This window comes from Balaenoptera physalus (assembly GCF_965194825.1).
Source record: "Balaenoptera physalus genome assembly, chromosome: 15".
Lineage (NCBI taxonomy): Eukaryota > Metazoa > Chordata > Mammalia > Artiodactyla > Balaenopteridae > Balaenoptera > Balaenoptera physalus.
The window spans coordinates 68043640-68062799 of record NC_138894.1 but is presented as its reverse complement, the minus strand read 5'-3'; the positions used below and the strand labels follow the sequence as shown (position 1 = coordinate 68062799).

Genomic DNA, 19160 nt, shown 5'->3' with positions numbered 1-19160 from the left:
TCTCTAACAGTATATGCAAACCCTAATGCAGAATCTGAATGCTGTTAATATTCTATTTTAAAGGTAGCTTTATAGGAGGAGGCAGCCTTGAAGTGACCACAGGTAGCTTGTAGACCACAATCTTTTATCACTCCTCTGAAAAAAAGTGAGGCAAATGTTACTAACAGTGACCAATAATGTAATAAATGTAAAATTAATTACATGTTTATAAGTTTCTTACCTTCTTCTCCAAAGAAGCACAAGTTCAATAGGCTGTGTCTTCTTGAACTTCACCCACAAGCAAATGGGGCTCTGACAGCAATAACTATTATATCACCATGATTTCTTAAATACTATGCAAAAGCTACACAATGAATTAATAAATATTTGCATATTATAAATTAATTATATGATATTCAGAAAAATAAAGCTAAATTTTACTCTTCTAGATATGTCCAAAAGAGATAAAAATGCTAAATAAAAACACACAGTAATTTATTTTATGGGATTTAAGTCATTGCCAATATATCTTTAAAAATATACCTTAATGGACTAAACTATTATAATGAAATGTGGTGGTAGAAGTATCAAAGTATTTTGCACTCGTGGATTGATGAATTAAGAATGAAATTTGAGTTTTTTTAGTTTAAGATTTTCCTTAGGAAAATGTGTTCTAAACAAACTACTATCATAATGGCAGTCCTTGAAACTCCTAGATTATTGTAACCTAATTTTGCCTTTTTAAAAAAAAAAACTTAGGGAGTTAATTCAGATGCTCACCAGCCTCTCACTGAGCCAAAAGGTCATAAAATGAGAACAAAGAAAAATGAGAACAAAGAAAACAAAAACCAAAATCTTATCAGCACACTAAATAGAGTTGGATTTAAAAACTCATAAATCAAAAATTAAAACCAATACAAAGCAACTTTTTGGGTTTTATTTTACCTGTAAAATAGCCACTTCATTACGGAGCTGACTCTCCTGTTTTGTGGGGAATCTCATCTTATCAATTACTTTAATAGCCACATCCCTTCCAGTCTTTCTGTGTTTTCCTATTTTTAAAAAAAGTACAGAAAAGAAAGAAGACACAAATTGACATCCCACATACAATACAAAAGCTTTATCAGGAAGTTATCCACAAACTGAAATTGATATGTATGTATTTTTGTATTTCTTTTTTTCAGCTCATTTTGTTCTTTCTCCATCACTAACCTTTAATTTTAAGAAATAAATTATATTTTCCCTTATAGTAATTGCCCCTAATAAAGGCAGGAAATTTGAATGAACTTGTTTGCTGAAAAATAATCCACTTTATTAAAGAAATGATAGTTAACTATGTGACTTAGTCTTTAGAAATTCTGTCACGATAGAAACATTGTACCAATTAACTAATTTTATTCTAGGTTCACTGGATCAGCACAGAGTGACTTAACTATACAGTCTTCAGGCAGAAAGGCCAACTAGTCTCAGTAAGGAATGAAAGGGTTTAACATTACTTTCCTTTTATACCTTGTATCATAGCTTATAAAGTACATTTACATATATTAGGTTTAATGAACATTAAAAATCCTGTGAACTATGCAGGTCAGGTTTTATTAGCGCCATTAAACTGATGAAGACACTGAGGCACAGTGAGGTTAAATGACTTTGCCAATGGAAGTCACAGAGCTGGATAAGATTCCATGTCTTCAGACCTGATACCATTCATGCCAATAGTAGACAAATGGTGCCATTTGTGTGGGAAAACCAGTGGGGCATATACTTCAATAAACAAACTTTCATAGTCCAACATAAACTTCAAACCATTTATTTTTCCCAAACATCTTTATGTGTAAGCTACAAGAAAAGATAAAGACTATTGTGAATTTTCTTATTCTTTCTGTTACTTTTTAAAGTTCTTAGTTTAAATTAAGGAATTAATACTCAGTTATAGTGAAAAGGGCTTAGCTAAATGTATGTAGGTTAACCTTTGAGAAAAACACTTGACAAAACTGTGACAAGATGTTAACAGCTGGCAGATGTTTTTAAATTTCATAATTTTTCTATGTTATCTACAATATGCAAAAGGCTGTAGTTGCTTACCTCCATAGACGATACCAAATTGGCCTGAACCAAGCACCTCATCTGCAAAGATCTGGTAAACGGTACTGATGTCCTATTTAGGAAAGAGTAAGCAGTGTTATTACCTCTATGAAATAATGTCAACATCTCTGACTCTTTTCATTCAAATACTTAAATACATTTTAGTTTTTTTTTGTTTTTTTTTTTTAATTTATCCATTTTTGGCTGTGTTGGGTCTTCGCTTCTGTGCGAGGGCTTTCTCTAGTTGTGGCAAGCGGGGGCCACTCTTCATCGCGGTGCACGGGCCTCTCACTATCGTGGCCTCTCTTGTTGCGGAGCACAGGCTCCAGACGCGCAGGCTCAGTAGTTGTGGCTCACGGGCCTAGTTGCTCCGCGGCATGCGGGATCCTCCCAGGCCAGGGCTCGAACCCATGTCCCCTGCATTAGCAGGCAGATTCTCAACCACTGCGCCACCAGGGAAGCCCACTCATTTTAGTTTTTATGATTGACGGAACTAATTTTCACAAAATATTTTATGAAATATAGGCTTTCTATGTCCTAAAAAAGCCCAACTTTAATACTATGACTCTTAATGCACAACTATAATGTATTCTGTAAGAAGACCATTGGGAAAAAAATGCTTTGAATTAAAAAATATATTTATTAAGTATTGATCTATAAAAAGTAAATTAACATTAAAAATTAAGAACAAAGCTTTACCTACTTTACCATTAAAGAGATTTGCTATCTTTGATTTGAAAGAAAAACTCAAAGGTTCATATTATTGAGATCAGACTAATTTTTAAAGACTGATGAAAAGAGTACGTGTAGCTCAAATCCATTCCTCCATCTCCTCCCCTCCCTTTCATCTTCCTTTTTCCTCGCTAGTGGTTGTCGCTGTCACAGAGCTCCTGGAAGGCGCTCGGCAACCCTCCCCACAGATCTTCTTCAGTCAAGGTCTGTCTTTTGTTGGGTATGTGCTACAGTCTCCATGAAGCCAGGGACTACACCTGTCTCGTTCGGTGTTACATTCCCAGACAGTGCGGGTCTCACTGCAGTCACGTGACTGGATAAACCAAGTCTCCTAGGCCTCATTTCCTCATTGGTAAAGTGGATATAATATCTCACTGGATTTTTAAGTGAATTAAAAGAGAATGTATACAAAGTGTCAAGTCCAGTGCCTGGCATATAAAAATCAGTAATTCCACAAATCCTAATTTCTGTTTAAATTAGGTAATCGTAAGTAAGCTGAATTCCCTGGGACTGGTCTTCTTATCTGTAAAAATGAAATGAGAAAACGTCTTTCTCTCCCCAGTAATCTGGTACCTATTCTACCTACCATTAGGACAAGAGACACACAGATTAAATCTCACTGAAACCCTCTATCTCCCACAGCACTACTGGATATCAGTCTTCACTGCAATCTTAGAAAATCCAACAACATTTACATGTTATAGAACAATAACAGCTGGATGCCCCAGTTAAAGAATAAGAGATTTTATCAGAGAAATTTATATATAGCTAATGAACAATTTTCTGACTTCTTTTTCTAGACTTTTTTCTTTCTAATCCAGGGGTTGGCAAACTATGGCTTGTGGGCCAAATCCAGCCTGCTGCCTCTTTTTGTACAGCCCCTGAACTAAGAACAGAGTTGTCATTTTTAAATGGTTGAAAAAAATCAAAATAATAATGTCTTGTGAAACATGAAATTATATGAAATTCAAATATATGTGACCACAAATAAAGTTTTACTGGAAAACAGCCATGCTTATTCCTTTAAGTATTGCCTGTGGCTTTCTCACGACAACGGCCAAGTTGAGTTCGTAACTGTATATGGTCTGCAAAGCCTAAAATATTTACTTCTATCCCTTTATAGAAAGTATGCTGATCCCTACTGTAATCCCCAACATGTACCTACATACACCAGCTGAAGCGAATGTTGACTCTTCCTTAAAATCCTGCATTTCCTTCTTCTCTGTACTTGCATGAAATGTTCCCCCATCCATATCCTCTCAGCACTTGTGTCAAAACTCTTTTCCATCCTTTTAGGCATATTTCAAGTTGTACTTCCTTTGGGAAGCTTTCCCTGCTCTGACCCAGAAAGAAGTAGCCTCTCCCTTCTCTTTGAACTAGTCTATCACTTTGTGATATTCTAATGTCACTTACAAAAAGTTAACTTTATTTTCATAATTTAAAAGGAAACTGCCTCAGTTTCCTTCATAAAGCAGAACTCCTCAGGGAAGTTATCACCCACACAGTCTAGCCTAGTGTCTTTAGGCAAACTGCGCAACACTTTGGGCTATAAACTTATTTTTCTAATAAGATTTTCACATTTTATTTTCCTTAATCACCCAATTTGCATATTTTAGCTGTAACGTTTACTTACCACATTCTCCTGGATCTGACAATTTGATACAGAGATACTGGTAGACAAATCTTCTGTAAAATACAAGAATGATGTATGGAAAAAAAAACTGTTAGTCCATAACTTAGTAATATTAATAGTTACTGACATGTGAATGCTTACAATATATTAAATTTTAAAAACTAGCTAACATACACTTAATATAATTACATTCATTAAAACAAAATTTATCCATATACAATACTAATCCATCAACAGGAAACTGGTTAAATAAAATATGATACGTCCATACAAAAGAATACTATCTAAACATTTAAGGATGTAGGGCTATAAGAACTGAGTCAGAAAGCTATTTATGACATTATTAAGTTAAAAAGGTAAGTTGCAGTGTAGTGGCATTTGAATCGAAAACACAAAATATGATTACTTCTGGTGAGTGAGAGAGGTGGGGTTGAGGAACAAAGATTTAATCTTTATACACTTTTAGACTGCTTGCATTTAAAAAAATGCATAAAAAGTATGCATTACTGTCATAATAAAAAATAAATTATATATATCTATATACTGACATTGAAATATATATGATAAATAGTTGATGAAACCAAGTTGTAAAAAGATCACACATCTTTTATGACAAAAATGTATAATACATTTTTGTGTGAAAATAAAATTATAACAATATAGTATAGACTCCCCTCCCCACAGGCCATCCCCAAATCAAGACATATACACCAAACTATTAATAATGGTTTTCTGAGGGGGGAGATATATGATTGGGAATAGGGGGATGTGTCACATGTGTATAGGGAGGAATTTCTCATTTTACATTACATATTTCTATAAAGTTTAAATGTCTGTATTACTTTGGTAAACAAAGGAAGAAACTGACAAGAAAAAGGAAAAAGGGAAATTTGGAAAGTAAGCAAGAGACTAGTTGTCAAAAATCTAGAATCTCAGTGACTACTCAAAGATATGAAATTTCCTTCATAATCCCAAATATAAAAATGTAAAACTTCATTAAGAAGGAAATACAAGCAACTATACATCAAAAATAAGTAAGATGACTGTGGAAAAACTCCATTTTAAAATATTAGGCCAATTTTAAAATATTTTTAAAAATCCAAAAATTAAATATTAATGAAACAGACATAAAAGGCACAGCATCAACTAAATTAATGAGCCTAAAACTCTGCTTTTCAGTAGTTCCAGTTTCCTAGTTTAAGCCAATATTTTATTTTCTTCCAAAGGCCTCCACTGTCTAACTTCACCCAGTTTTAATTTCTGTTGCTTCCCAGGAGAACTCTGCTCCAGATACGTTGTTACAAGGACAGCAGCAGCAGCAACACAGTAATAGTTTCACTAATGGGTCAGGAATGGTGCTAAGTGCATCATATGCATTTATTATCATTTCCCTTTTAGATTAGAGAAAGAAGAGGCCAAGATCATGAAACTAGTAAAGCAGCAGAACTGGGCTTTCATTCTCCAGAGTTCTCACTCTTAGCCCTTCTGCAACCTGTTTTTAGGGACTCTTAACCCTAGGGAAGAGGTCCATGGATGGGCTTGAGACGGTCCCTAAATCCAATTATACATAAAATTTGTGTGTTATGTGCCCGCATTATTTTCTGGGGGAAAAGGTCCATGGTTTTAATATCAGACAGTTCTGTCTAAAATCCCCTCAAATTTAAGAAGCACTGTGAATATCCATTTATTCACCCTTTAGGAATCAATATTCAACACCAAACATTTTCATGGTCATCACTCTCATCCCTTTGATCACACCTGTCTCCTCAGCACCAGTGACACTTCCCCTCCACCCCTCCCAGGTTAGCTCTGCCTATCCTAACCTACTTGAGATCCAAGGTCAAGGTTCAAATCAGGCTCCGCTACCATGAAGTCTCTACTTACTCTTCCTATCCATATCTGAGTTCCTCGAGAAATGCACTACTCATTTTTGCACTCTACTGCTTTATGCTACCATCTAACACTTATATACGTTATGTCCTATTTCCCTTAGTAGCTTTTAAATTTTCTGTGTTTCTTTCGTATTCTAGCTCAGGGCCTAGCATAATGCCGAGAACAGGTGTACCAAGCAGCATAGCTGAACTGAAATAAAGAACATTTAGAAACTGGTTGAGGGAACTCCCTGGAGGTCCAGTGGTTAAGACTCAGCGCTTTCACTGCCGGGGCCTGGGTTCAATCCCTGGTCGGGGAACTAAGATCCCGCAAGCTGTGCAGCGCGGCCAAAAAAGAAGAAAAGAAGAAAATGGTTGATACCTCTTTCAATTTAAATATTATTTGTCTAATGAATGAATGATGTTTCCCCATAAACGAAATAATGCCAATGGAGGGGAAAGTGACATTTTACTATGGCTTTCTGATTAAGTGTTCACTTGAACCTTTATCAAATTTAGGTTTTACTTTATAAATTTTGTTGGTGTAAAGGACATGTGTTTCAATATTTTTTTAATGTTTCTGAATGTTTTAATTCAGTTAAAAGAAATACAGCATTTCTGACTTCACAGATTTCCTGAGTATGTGAACTGTAACACTTTATAGCCTGAAAATCCCACCATGAAGCAGAATACTAATACTAGTAGTTTACTCAACACCTTATGGTTCTCTTTCATTTAATGCTGACAAACCTATTAAGTAGGTACTACTACAGAGAAGGAAAGTACTTGCTGAGATCACATAACAGGTTGGCAGAACCAGAATTTAAATGTAGTGACACTGACTCTGGAGCCTAGCTCTGGTGATTGTATACATATACTATAACCAACATAATTTTATAAAGGAATTAACTAATGGTATGGGTTACTAAAAATGAAGCTTAAAATGAACATTAAAAATAAATACAGAAACACAACTACACCCACAAAATGCTTAAGAACCAAAGGGGGAAAAAAGCCATCAACAAGCTTATTGCTTACTGTGATCTTTCCCTTGCCCTGGAGAAGTACAAACACTTGCTTGAGGGGTAACAGGCATGAGAGCTTGGCGAATTGCTTTTTCCCAGCTCTGTGCTACGTCAAGTCCCACTCCAGTGGCAGCAAGAACAGGATTGTGAGAGCTGTCCCCACTGTTCTCGCCAACAAAGTATACCACAGTATCAGTGATGATTTCAAAACAGTGTGGGTTGCTGCCTTGTGAAATGTTCGTGAAATCTTGTGGGGAAGATATGCGAAGAATCTCTGAAAGTGGAATTTCCTGAAGCAAAAATTAAGCATTATGAAATATGAATACATCTTTTTTAAATTTTCAAATACACTGAACAATCAAAGATAAGCGTTTCTAATGAATACCATTAAGACAAATACAAGTACGTGACACATGGAACATACAGTCAAGTCTTAATGATGGTATCTGCTTTGAATGATCTGCATGTCCATCAGTGCCAGAGGCAGAGCATGGGGTATAATAATCAAGCTAGTGATTCAGGCCTGTAGCAGATCATTAGAATGAAAAGAAGGAAAGGATTTAGGAGGGCAATTGCCACTACACCCAACACTTGTCATTTCCCAGTTTTCACTGAATCAACTCAACAGCTACTACCCTACTGGCTGCTATCTGCAAGATACAGCCCCAAAGGAGTACGAAACAGAAATAACAGCAGCAAAAGAAGAATGTCAGTGTTAAGTTGTTCAAGCACTCCATTCTGGTGCTGTCCATAACTGTAACTGTAATGTTTAGTCCACTTCCTAAAGCAAAAAACTTATTTTAAAAAACCCAACCAGCTCAAAGCAATTCATTAGTTTCTATACTTTTTCTTACTGATACAACTGCTACACTGACAATTTTGTTTGGTGTCAGCCTGTGACACGGCAAAATGTGGAGCAAGCCAAGCAAAGAGAACTACACAAAGGAAAAGAAGAGCCAAAAGAAGCATCTAAGAACTGGGGTCTAAGGTAAAATGGAAGATGGGAGAAATGCCGAATACCACATTTGCCTCTTCTGGACCAGCAATGATCATGGGACTTCCTTAACAGTCTAATCTAAATCATAGTACAGTCGTCCCTCAGTATGCAAGGGGGATTGGTGCCAGGACTTCCCGTGGATACCAAAATCCACAGATGCTCAAGTCCATTGTATAAAATGGTTAGGCGTCCACAGATATGGAGGACCATTTGGTACCCAGAAGAAAAGCAGCAGCAACCTGACAGGACAAAAACAAACACGCAACAAAAAACAACCTTTGGTAGCAGGGCTGTTATGGGGGGTGAAATGGAGGGGTAGAGGACAGTTGCTTCAACAAGGAACTTAACAGTGACTTCTATAAACTATATTAGGCACAGTTGTAATAGGTATAATCCAATATAACAAATATTATTTGGATATATTTGGAAAACATACAGTATTTTAATGTACATATTTTTTTTTAAAGATGTGAAATCTTTACCTTATAATACTTTGATCCCGATTCGTTTTGAAACAATGTTAGACATTTGCTGTCCAGTCTCCAATAATGCCTCTTTCTCTATAAAGAGCATAAAACTGTGAGGTTCAAAAGTAATGATTCCTCCAAAGTGCCTGAACTTTCCTTTCCCTTTCATTTCTATCCATAAGTTTGTACTTTTGAATAGGTTTAAAATTCGTGAGGTTCAAAATTCGGAAAATTAAAAGGATATATAGTGAAAAGTATACTTCCATCATCACTCCTATCTCACTCCCACCCTTACTCCAGGCAAGCAATGTTATTAGGTTTTGGGGATTCCTTTGCAAGAATCTTATGCATGCACACACAAATACGTATGTATTGCACACACACAAATATGTAATTTACCTATAGGCTAAATTTCTAAAGGTTGGCTTACTGGGTCAAAAGATACATGCACGTGTCATTTCACTTGACAGTGTTAAATTATCCGGCACAAGATTTGATCGAATTTACAGTCTCATCAGCAACATGCCTAACTTGCTCAAACCTTCACTAATGCAGCATGTTACTAGACCTTTTGATCTTTTGCTACACTGATAAATAAAAATTGGTATCTTGGTAAAATTTTGAATTGTATTTTTTATTAAAAACGAGATCAAGATCTTACATTTAAAAGTCATTTCTATTTCCTTGTCTGTGAATGTTCATATTCATTGCCCATCTTTCTATTGTACTCTGGTCTTTTTTTTTACTTGTTTAGAATTATGAGTTGAAAATACTTTTTCCAGTTTGTCATTTGTCTTTGCTTTTGTTCTTTGCTATGCAGAATTTTTTTTTTATGTGTGTCTTTAAATCATTTTTTAAAATTAATACTTTACTTTTTTGGAGCAGTTTAAGGTTCACAGAAAATTAAGGGGAAGATACAGAGATTTCATATATACTCCCTGTCCCCACGCATGTGTAACCCTCCCCATCATGAACACCCCTCATCAGAGTGGCACATTTGTTACAACTGATAAACCTACACTGACACATCATAACCACAAAAGTCCACAGTTTATATTATGGTTCACTCTTGGTGGTGTACATTCTATGGGTATGGACAAATGAATAATGACATGTATCTATCATCATGGTATCATATAGAGTATTCTCACTGCCCTAAAAATTCTGTGTTCTGCCTATTCTTACCTACAAGTCTCCACCCCTAACTATGATCTTTTTACTGCCTCCATAGTTTTGCCTTTTCTAGAATGAGTATCATATGGTTGGAATCATACAGTATGTAATCTTTTTACATTGGCTTCTTTCACTTAGTAATATACATTTGAGATTCCTCCATGTCTTTTCATGGCTTGATAGCTCATTGCTTTTTCGTGCTGAATAATATTCCATTGTCTGGATGTACCACAGTTTATTTATCCACTTACCTACTGAAGGACATTTATTACTTCCAGGTTTTTGGCAATTATTAATAAAGCTACTATAAATATCCATTTGCAGGTTTCTGTATGAACATAAGTTTTTATCTCCTTTGGGTAAACAGCAAAGAGTACAACATATGGATCACATGGTAAAAGCATTTTAGTTTTGTAAGAAACTGCCAAACTGTCTTCAAAAGTTGGCAATACCATTTTGTGTTCCTACTAGCAGTCAAAGAAAGTTCCCGTTGCTCTAATCTTGCCAGAATTTAGTGTTCTCAGTGTTTAGGTTTTTGGCTATTCTAACAGGTGTGTAGTATGTCACTGTCTTAATTTGCATTTAATTTGCCCGATGACATATGATGTGGAGCATCTTTTCATATTCTTATTTGCCATATAAGTATCTTCTTTGGTGAGGTACGTGTTAAGGTCTTCGGCACACTTTTTAATCAGGTTATTTGTTTTCTTACTGTTGAATTTTAAGAGTTTTTTGTATATTTTGGAGAACAGTCTTTTATCAGATGTCTCTTATGCAAACATTTTCTCCAAGTCTGGCTTGTCTTCTCAATCTTTTAACATTGTCTTTTGCCAAGCAGAAGTTTTTAATAGTAATGAATCCAGTGTTACCAATTATTTCTTTCATAGACTGTGCATTTGGTGTTATACCACCAGACCCGTTTTGAATCTCTACTGCTCTACCAGTTTATAAAAACAGTACATTAAATATTCCACCTTTGAAATATTCTTTACAAATGTAATGATAGTTCCAGTACTATGATGTCTTAATATATATCTCATTCTCATTTTGATTTTAAAAATACACAAAATACAGCACATAACAAAGTTTCACTACCATTAATAAAATGCCTGTGATTACTGACCAGGGTGTCCCTGCTGGTGTAATGGACCATCCACCCTTCCTTCACCATCGTGCTGCTCTTCCTCTTTGTGTGCTTGATGGATTGTACGACCCTCATTAGCGGAATATTATTGCTTGTTGACGGACTAAAAAATATTTTAAATTTATGATAAATATTTACAACTTCAACTTAAAAAATCATAAATACTGTAAGCTCATCAAGCCCTTTTAAAGATAATTAAGCTAAAATTCTTCAAAATATCTTAGGAAGACAAACAATGGCTTAAGAAGAAGAAAATAAATTAATCCTGTTATGATGATACATAGTTAATTTATAAAAGACTAAGATAATACTGTAAGTCATCATTATTTGTCATCACATTTTTTTGGAGGGTCACAAAACATAAGAAAACAATGAGGGACTTCCCTGATGGCACAGTGGTTAAGAATCCGCCTGCCAATGCAGGGGACACGGGTTTGATTCCTGGTCCGGGAAGATCCTACATGCTGCGGAGCAACTAAGCCCATGCACTACAATTACTGAGCCCCTGCGCTCTAGAGCCTGCGAGCCACAACTACTGAGCCCATGCACCACAACTACTGAAGCCCGCGCGCCTAGAGCCCATGCTCCGCAACAAGAGAAGCCACCGCAGTGAGAAGCCTGCATACCGCAACAAAGAGTAGCCCCGGCTCGCCGCAACTAGAGAAAGCCTGTGCACAGCAACGAAGACCCAACACAGCCAAAAATAAATAAATAAATGTATTTAAAAAAAGAAAAGAAAAGAAAACAATGAATAGAGCAGAAAGAATCCTCCCCATTTGGAAAATCTGGAGCCTGGGAGAGGGTCTCATTTGGGATTGCTGCTAGAATTCTTCCTACCCTAGGCAGCAAGGTAAATTTTATCACAAAGTAGTATATCCTATAGGCTGTATCTATAAGAAACTTAATTTCTATAAACATAGGAAGATATTTAAGTCTTATAATCTGGTAGCATTTTTACAAAGTGCTAATAGTCAGATTAATTGTAATATGAAAACTGCCCCCAAATTCATCACCATCATCTTTGTGCAACATTCTCAGGTATAGATTCTTACTGGTGTTTCCAACATCAGGTAATCTGCCTGTGTGAGGAAACTGGTTGCTTCAACTGATGGTTCAATTTTGACACTTTGTGGTGGATGCTCTACAGCTAGATATTATATCTAGACTATACTTAAATAAAGCATTTTCCTCTTTAAGAAAACAGGATTCTCATACCTTCCCATCTTGAGTGGATAGCAAGAGTAATATAATTTATTTAAGAAAAATACTGTGGTACATGTAAAAGTATTAGGCACAATTTAACTGATTTTAAATTACATTTTATGTCCTACTTAAAGAGATGCGGCTTGTTCTTTCTTAACAGAGCTCCTGGACTGACCCTGCATTTGGAAGTAGCTTGCAGTCCTTACACACACGTTACCTGATTGTTTTAACAGCTTCTTCATCTCTTTCCACATCAAGATCAGATGGATCCAGGAAGAACATTTTATCTTCTGGGGGAGATGGTTCCTCTGTGTCATCCAAGCCCCGACTACCATCACTGTTCATGTCACTACTGTCAATATCCATTGGTATATCTGTATCTGTTCCCAGAGTAGAAGGTTCTGGCAAAGTTTTAAATGAATTCAGAATTTTATATTAAGGAATATCAATACACCTAAACAGAGACAGTGTACTAAATGTGAAAAAAAGTTTTAAAATTCTTAAATGAAAATATAGAAAAATATTTTTATGATTCAGGATAAAGAAATATTTCTTAGGACAATATAAAATGTACAAACCATAAGGCAGAAAATTAATTTGATTCCATTAGAATTTAAAATTTTGACATGCCGAAAGATACTAGAAGCAAAGTAAAAGATTGGCTAACACTATTACACATCTAGTCAATTGATTTTCCGCAAGGGTCTAAGACAATACAATGAAGAAAGAATAAATAGTCTGTTCAACATATGGTGCTAGGACAACTGGACATTTACATGCAAAAAAAATGAAATTGGAATTCTTCCTTAAACCAATTACAAAAATTAACTGAAAGTGGATCACAGATCTAAATGTAAGAGCTTTCTATAAAACTCTTAGAAGAAAACATAGGAGTAAACATTGTGACCTTGAGTTAGGCAAAGCCTTCTTAGATATACCACCAAAAACCTAAGTGACAAAAGAAAAAAATAAATAAATTGGACTTCATCAAAATTAAAAACTTCTCTGCTGCAAATGATACCTCAAGAAAGTGAAAGACAGCACACAGTGTGGGAGAAAGCATTTCCAAATCATATATCAAATAAGGGACTTGTATCCAGAATACTTAAAGAACTCTTACAACTCAATAATAAAAAGATAAATAACCTAAATGGGCAAAGGACCAGAATAGATATTTCTCCAAAGCAGATGTAAAAATGACCAATAAGTATATAAAAAGATATGCAATATCTGGGAAATGCAAATCAAAACAACAATGAGACATCACTCCATACTCACTAGGATGGCAATAATCAAAATGACAGACAATAACAAGTGGTGGCAAGGATACATAGAAATTAGAATCCTCATACACTGCTGGTGGGAATGTAAAATGGTACAGCTGCTTTGGAAAACAGTTTGGCAGTCTTCAAAATGTTATACACAGGGTTACCATATGACTCAACAATTCCACTACTGGCTATCTACCCAAGTGAAAGGAAAACATACGTACTCATCTGTACTCAAATGTTCATAGAAGCATTGTTCATAATAGCTCCAAAGGAGATACAACTCAAAGGACCATCGACTGACTGGTGAATGGATAAATAAAGTGTAGTCTATTCATGCAGAGGAATATTATTCATCAATAAAAAAAGAATGAAGTATTGATACATGTTACATGGATGAACCTTGAAAACATTATGCTATATGAAAGAAACCAGTCACAAAAGACTACACATTGTATGATTCTATTTATATGAAATGTCTAGAATAGACAAACCCATAGAGATAAAAGCTGATTTAGTGGTTGCCAGGGCTAATGGGGAAGAGTGGATGGGAAGTGACTACTAATAGGTATAGAGTTCTTTTCAGTATGATGAAAATGTTCTAAAATTAGACTGTAGTGATGGCTGCATAACTGTGAATAAACTAAATGTGTGAACTGTAAGGTATACAAATCATATCTCAATAAAGCTGACAAAGAATTAGGAGAATACATAGCATATGAACAGGTAATTTATAGGGGAAAACCCCATAATTAACCAGTAAACATCTGAAAGATGCTCAAACTCGTTAATATAAAGACAAATGCACATTAAAATAAATATAAATAGTATTTCATATCCATTTGTCAAAAGGTAGAGAAGTACAAAAATACACGAACTAGATAAATCTAGAAAAGACTTTAATCATCGAAAAACTGCATCAATTCCGAGTAACTGAAATGAGAAAACCAATCATGCTCTGTCAATGGTGTTAAACAGCAACCACAGAAAACATGCCGTAAGAGAAAATGTTAAATTCTTGAGGAGTTTAATTTCCACTCCTTATGCTTTTCCTCCTACAAAACTACTTACATTCAATTTTTACTAGTCATGTAAATGTTAAGGAAAAATTATGCTGAAAGTTTAGAGTCATTACTCCTTCCTTCCAAAAAAGGTAATCACTTTGAGTGATATAATAATGAAAAGAGAAAACAAACAAAACAAAAACAAAAGAAAACAGTAAAAAGCAAAAATGTTTCGCTAATGATTATCTGATGGAGAAAGAGAAAGTGAGACAGTACATTAAGTTCTAAAAGACTATGGACTAAGAAAACAGACCATATGGGTTCAAATCCCAACTCTACCACTTATTGGTTGTATTTCTTGGGCAAGTTATTTAATTTTAATGTTTTTGTGTCTAAGTTTACTCATCTGTAAGTCCTTATCTCAAAAGGTTGTTCTTAGGTTTAAATGTCAATATATGTAAAGAGTTTAGAACAGTGCCTGGCATACAGTAAGCAGTCAGTAAATACTAGAAATATGAAATAGTTCTAAGAACAGCAGGGTTTTAAAACAAGTATTAAAGATAAAAGAGGATGTGCAGCACCACTGGCCACATTAGACTACAGAGTGGTAGGTGGTTAAAGGAAAGACGGAAAGGTATAATTAAAAGTATACTGTTACTGATCTCTGTATCTTGCTTGATTATTACATCAGAGAAAAGTCAAAGTTAAAAAACAAAGTAAGCAAAATAAAATATGCAAATATAACCTTATACAAAGATAATACACAAAAGAATTGTGATCTTTTCTGGAAATTAAGAAAAGGACTTTTACCTCCATTGAAAGTAACCTCTCCAAGGCAGTCTCTCGGTACTTTTGATGCACATCGTTTATGGCAGTTGAATTTACAATCTAAAATAAAATATTCACCTTATTAATTTATATAAAAAAGTCAGGCAGTATCAGAATATGGTTAAAGACTTTCTTTACTCACACATAGAGTATTATTAATAATGATGATGAAATAATAAAGATTTCCTCTACTAAGAAATCAGGCTTTGGATTAAAGGTCTGGTTTCAAATTCTGACACCACCTCTTAAATAGTTGTTTAATCCCCCAGGGCTCAGTTTCTATACCTGTAAAATGAAGTTATACTACTTGCGTAACACTTTGCCAAAATGTTGCTGCAGCTCCATGTTTCCTTCCCTTACCTCACATTCTTCTTTCCACATCCCCCTTAAGAGTTTCTCAGGCTGATTAAATTCCTTTCAAACATATGTCAGGCACTTACTTTCTTTTTTTTTTTTTTTTTTTTTTTTTTAAATGTATTTATTTATTTATTCTTGGCTGCATTGGGTCTTTGTTGCTGCGCGCGGGCTTTTCTCTAGTTGTGGTGAGCGGGGGCTACTCTTCGTTGTGGTGTGCGGGTTTCTCATTGTGGTGGCTTCTCTCGTTGCGGAGCACAGGCTCTAGGCACGCGGGCTCAGTAGTTGTGGCTCGCGGGCTCTAGAGCGCAGACTCAGTAGTTGTGGCACACAGGCTTAGTTGCTCCGTGGCATGTGGGATCTTTCCGGACCAGGGCTCGAACCCGTGTCCCCTGCATTGGCAGGCGGATTCTTAACCACTGCGCCACCAGGGAAGTCCTGGCACTTACTTTCAATTCCTAATTATTAGGACCTGGTGCATATGCAGAAAAGGGATTGCGATTCTACAACCATTTATTAGGAATTAGTAAGGGCTTTCCCATACAACCCTGTAAGGAAGGACTGAGCTTCTCATGCACAAGGTCTCTCACCTGCATTATAAAATGGCTCTGTTCAGCCTGCAAGAACATCAGAGCTGACTGCATTGCAGATCAGTGTCAGACCCCAACTGTTCCATACTACTGTGTAACTCAGTGGTTCCCAGCTGTGGCCATCAGACCAGCAGCAGCAGCATCATTTGAGAACTTGTTAGAAACGCATGTTCTTGGGCCCTACCCCTCACATCTGCAACTCTGGGAGTGGGGCTGAGAAATGTGTGCTTTAATGACTTCTTTAGTTAATACTAAAATTGAGACCCACTGCTATAACTACTGTCTAACACAACCTTTGAGATACTTCTACCAACAATAAATGGGTAAAAATAATTTCAAGTCCTGCTTTAGAATAATTCTGTAACCCCTGTGATTCAAGAAAATTCTGGGAATCATGCCAATAGCACAGGGTAAAGGTCATTACAAGAAAAAGCTCCATGAAATTAATATTTTGGTGGAGGATAAAACTTGCATTATATAGTAATATCTTTAAAAATAAGAGACCCTAAGAAATTCATACATGATATTAATATTAATATCTTGCAAACATCTTAAATAATTCGTTTTTTATCTCATGAGGTTTGCAAATTCTGAAAATAACAAGGTTTCCCTTTCCCTTTGAAATGTAGAGCCAAATTTGTGGCCCACCTGCAGCCAAGTATGTAGGTTCTAATGACAGGCATTTATACTTCTCTATATTCCTACCCATGTTTTTATTAACTAGTTTATGCTTTCTTTTATTCTATATATGCTTATATAAGCTGCCTTGAAATTTTAACATAACAAAGTAGAAAATAAACAGATGAATGAATAAATGAACTGCTGTTCTTAGAATCGTATGTTTTCTTAAACGATCCAGCATAACTGTTTTATCTTAACTATTTTTTTTTCTTAGCTTGACAAGTGAATGAAAATGACTATTTTACTTTTTAAGCATCTTAATTCATATTACAAAAATACAAGGATCCCTAAATTAAATTATGATTTTTTCATAGATAACTAAAATACTTAAAGAGAAATATAACCTGATACTTTCTGAACCAATATAAGCATAAAACATTATTCTTTTAGAGCTCTAAGAAGTTAAACTAATAACCCAGTGGTAGAGTTCACTGATTTTATTTCAAAATTCATTAATCTACATATTTATTTTAGTTCCTTTATAAAATACTGTACTTTTTTGCATGTGGTTTTAGAATGTTTCTGTTCTGCTCAGCAGAATGGTGTTATTTACTACCTTTACTAAAATTATCTGCTGGCTAGAATTTGTACATCTGTTCTTAATGTTCTTTCCCAAAACATTCCTTAGTGGCTGCTTGCCAATCCACTTTAGTGTTGATATTTTAAAGTATTAATTTATATATTAACTCATATTCAAAAGTAAGCTGTTAAAATAAAATTTCAACATTTAATTAAGCCTGCCTGATGGTTATTAAATATTGGCAACAAATGTACAACCTATTCTCTATATGATATTATCCTATGTAGCCATATATTGCCAAGAAAAGTTTTCTTATATATTTAAGTTAAATTTACATATAATTATTTGATTCAACATTGTAAACAGGATTTATTGTTGCAAAGATCTCAACTCTAATGTTTTACCTAGATAAAACTAGGTAATTCAATTCCACAAATAGTTCTATATAAAAAGTATAGTATCAAGAACTATTAAAATAATCACATGAAAAATAAGTACATAAGATTATAGACAGATTACTTATATCTTATCTTGGCTCAATGCCTTAAAACATATTTAAACTCTATTTTGGTTTTCACATAATTGTGCAGCACTGTTGAGAAGAAGATATGAGACAAAAAGATAAAAGCATCTTTAAAAAGCATTAAAACATTACGTAACTAGAGGAGAAAATTATTCCATTATTCTATTAAAAACCTAGTTCATTAAGAGATGTTTCTGGAATACTATGATAGTGTTCTGGGTTAGTATCCAAATACAGGTAGTCCCCACTACAATTCCAGTGGCTTCTACTATAGTCTGCCTATTTCAGTGTGATTACTGTCTGGAATGACAATTTTTGTACAGCTCCATAGCTACATAATTAGAAAAAAAAACAAAACAACAAAACACCTGTAATATGTTGTGCGTGTGTGTGTGTGAATATTTTATGGCAAGAGGAGGGCATTATTTTATATTTTGGGTAGTGTCTGGCTCTGAAATTAGAAAGACTTAAGGTCAAATGTTAGCTTACCTGCTTACTAACTGTTCCATATTGGCAAGCGTTAAGCAGCCACACCTCAGATCCAAATTCTAGTTTTTCTGTTTATACTCTTAATTTTTCTTTAGCACAGCTCCTGGTACAGAATACACATATTGCAGATACTAGTCGTCGCATGCAGGTGCATGCATATTAATTTTATCTTTTTTAAGTTAACTATGAGCCCAATTTACAGGTATTTGCTTAATGCTTCTGAAATAAAAATATTTTAAACCTGTATTTGCTAACAAAAAACAAATATAAATTTTACTTAAGAAAAACATCCGGGCTTCCCTGGTGGCACAATGGTTGAGAATCTGCCTGCCAATGCAGGGGACACGGGTTCGAGCCCTGGTCTGGGAAGATCCCACATGCCGTGGAGCAACTGGACCCATGAGCCACAACTACTGAGCCTGCGCGTCTGGAGCCTGTGCTCTGCAACAAGAGAGGCTGCGATAATGAGAGGCCCGCACACCGCGATGAAGAGTGGCCCCTGCTCGCCGCAACTAGAGAAAGCCCTCGCACAGAAACGAAGACCCAACGCAGCCATAAATAAATAAATAAATAAAATTTTTTAAAAAAATGAAGAAA

The 19160-nt window shown here is 35.2% G+C and overlaps 1 protein-coding gene and 1 long non-coding RNA gene across 5 annotated transcripts in view; one reads left to right on the top strand and one right to left on the bottom strand.

The window, feature by feature from the left end:
• Window positions 1-19160, bottom strand: part of PRKD3 (protein kinase D3) — an 83570-nt gene that overhangs the window by 12254 nt on the left and 52156 nt on the right. For 3 of the 4 annotated variants that reach the window (XM_082427702.1, XM_082427705.1, XM_082427704.1), the window contains 8 exons: window positions 15389-15466; window positions 12524-12707; window positions 11083-11206; window positions 8802-8879; window positions 7336-7612; window positions 4427-4479; window positions 2062-2134; window positions 925-1031 (listed from right to left, as the gene is read on the bottom strand). In XM_082427702.1, the coding sequence (XP_082283828.1) occupies window positions 925-1031; window positions 2062-2134; window positions 4427-4479; window positions 7336-7612; window positions 8802-8879; window positions 11083-11206; window positions 12524-12707; window positions 15389-15466 (974 nt within the window). The remainder of the gene's footprint in view (window positions 1-924; window positions 1032-2061; window positions 2135-4426; window positions 4480-7335; window positions 7613-8801; window positions 8880-11082; window positions 11207-12523; window positions 12708-15388; window positions 15467-19160) is intronic. The other variant, XM_082427703.1, reaches the window with a different exon arrangement.
• LOC309644287 lies at window positions 15483-19152 on the top strand. Its single transcript, XR_014254351.1, has 2 exons — window positions 15483-15833; window positions 16197-19152. It is a non-coding gene; the product is annotated as an uncharacterized lncRNA (long non-coding RNA).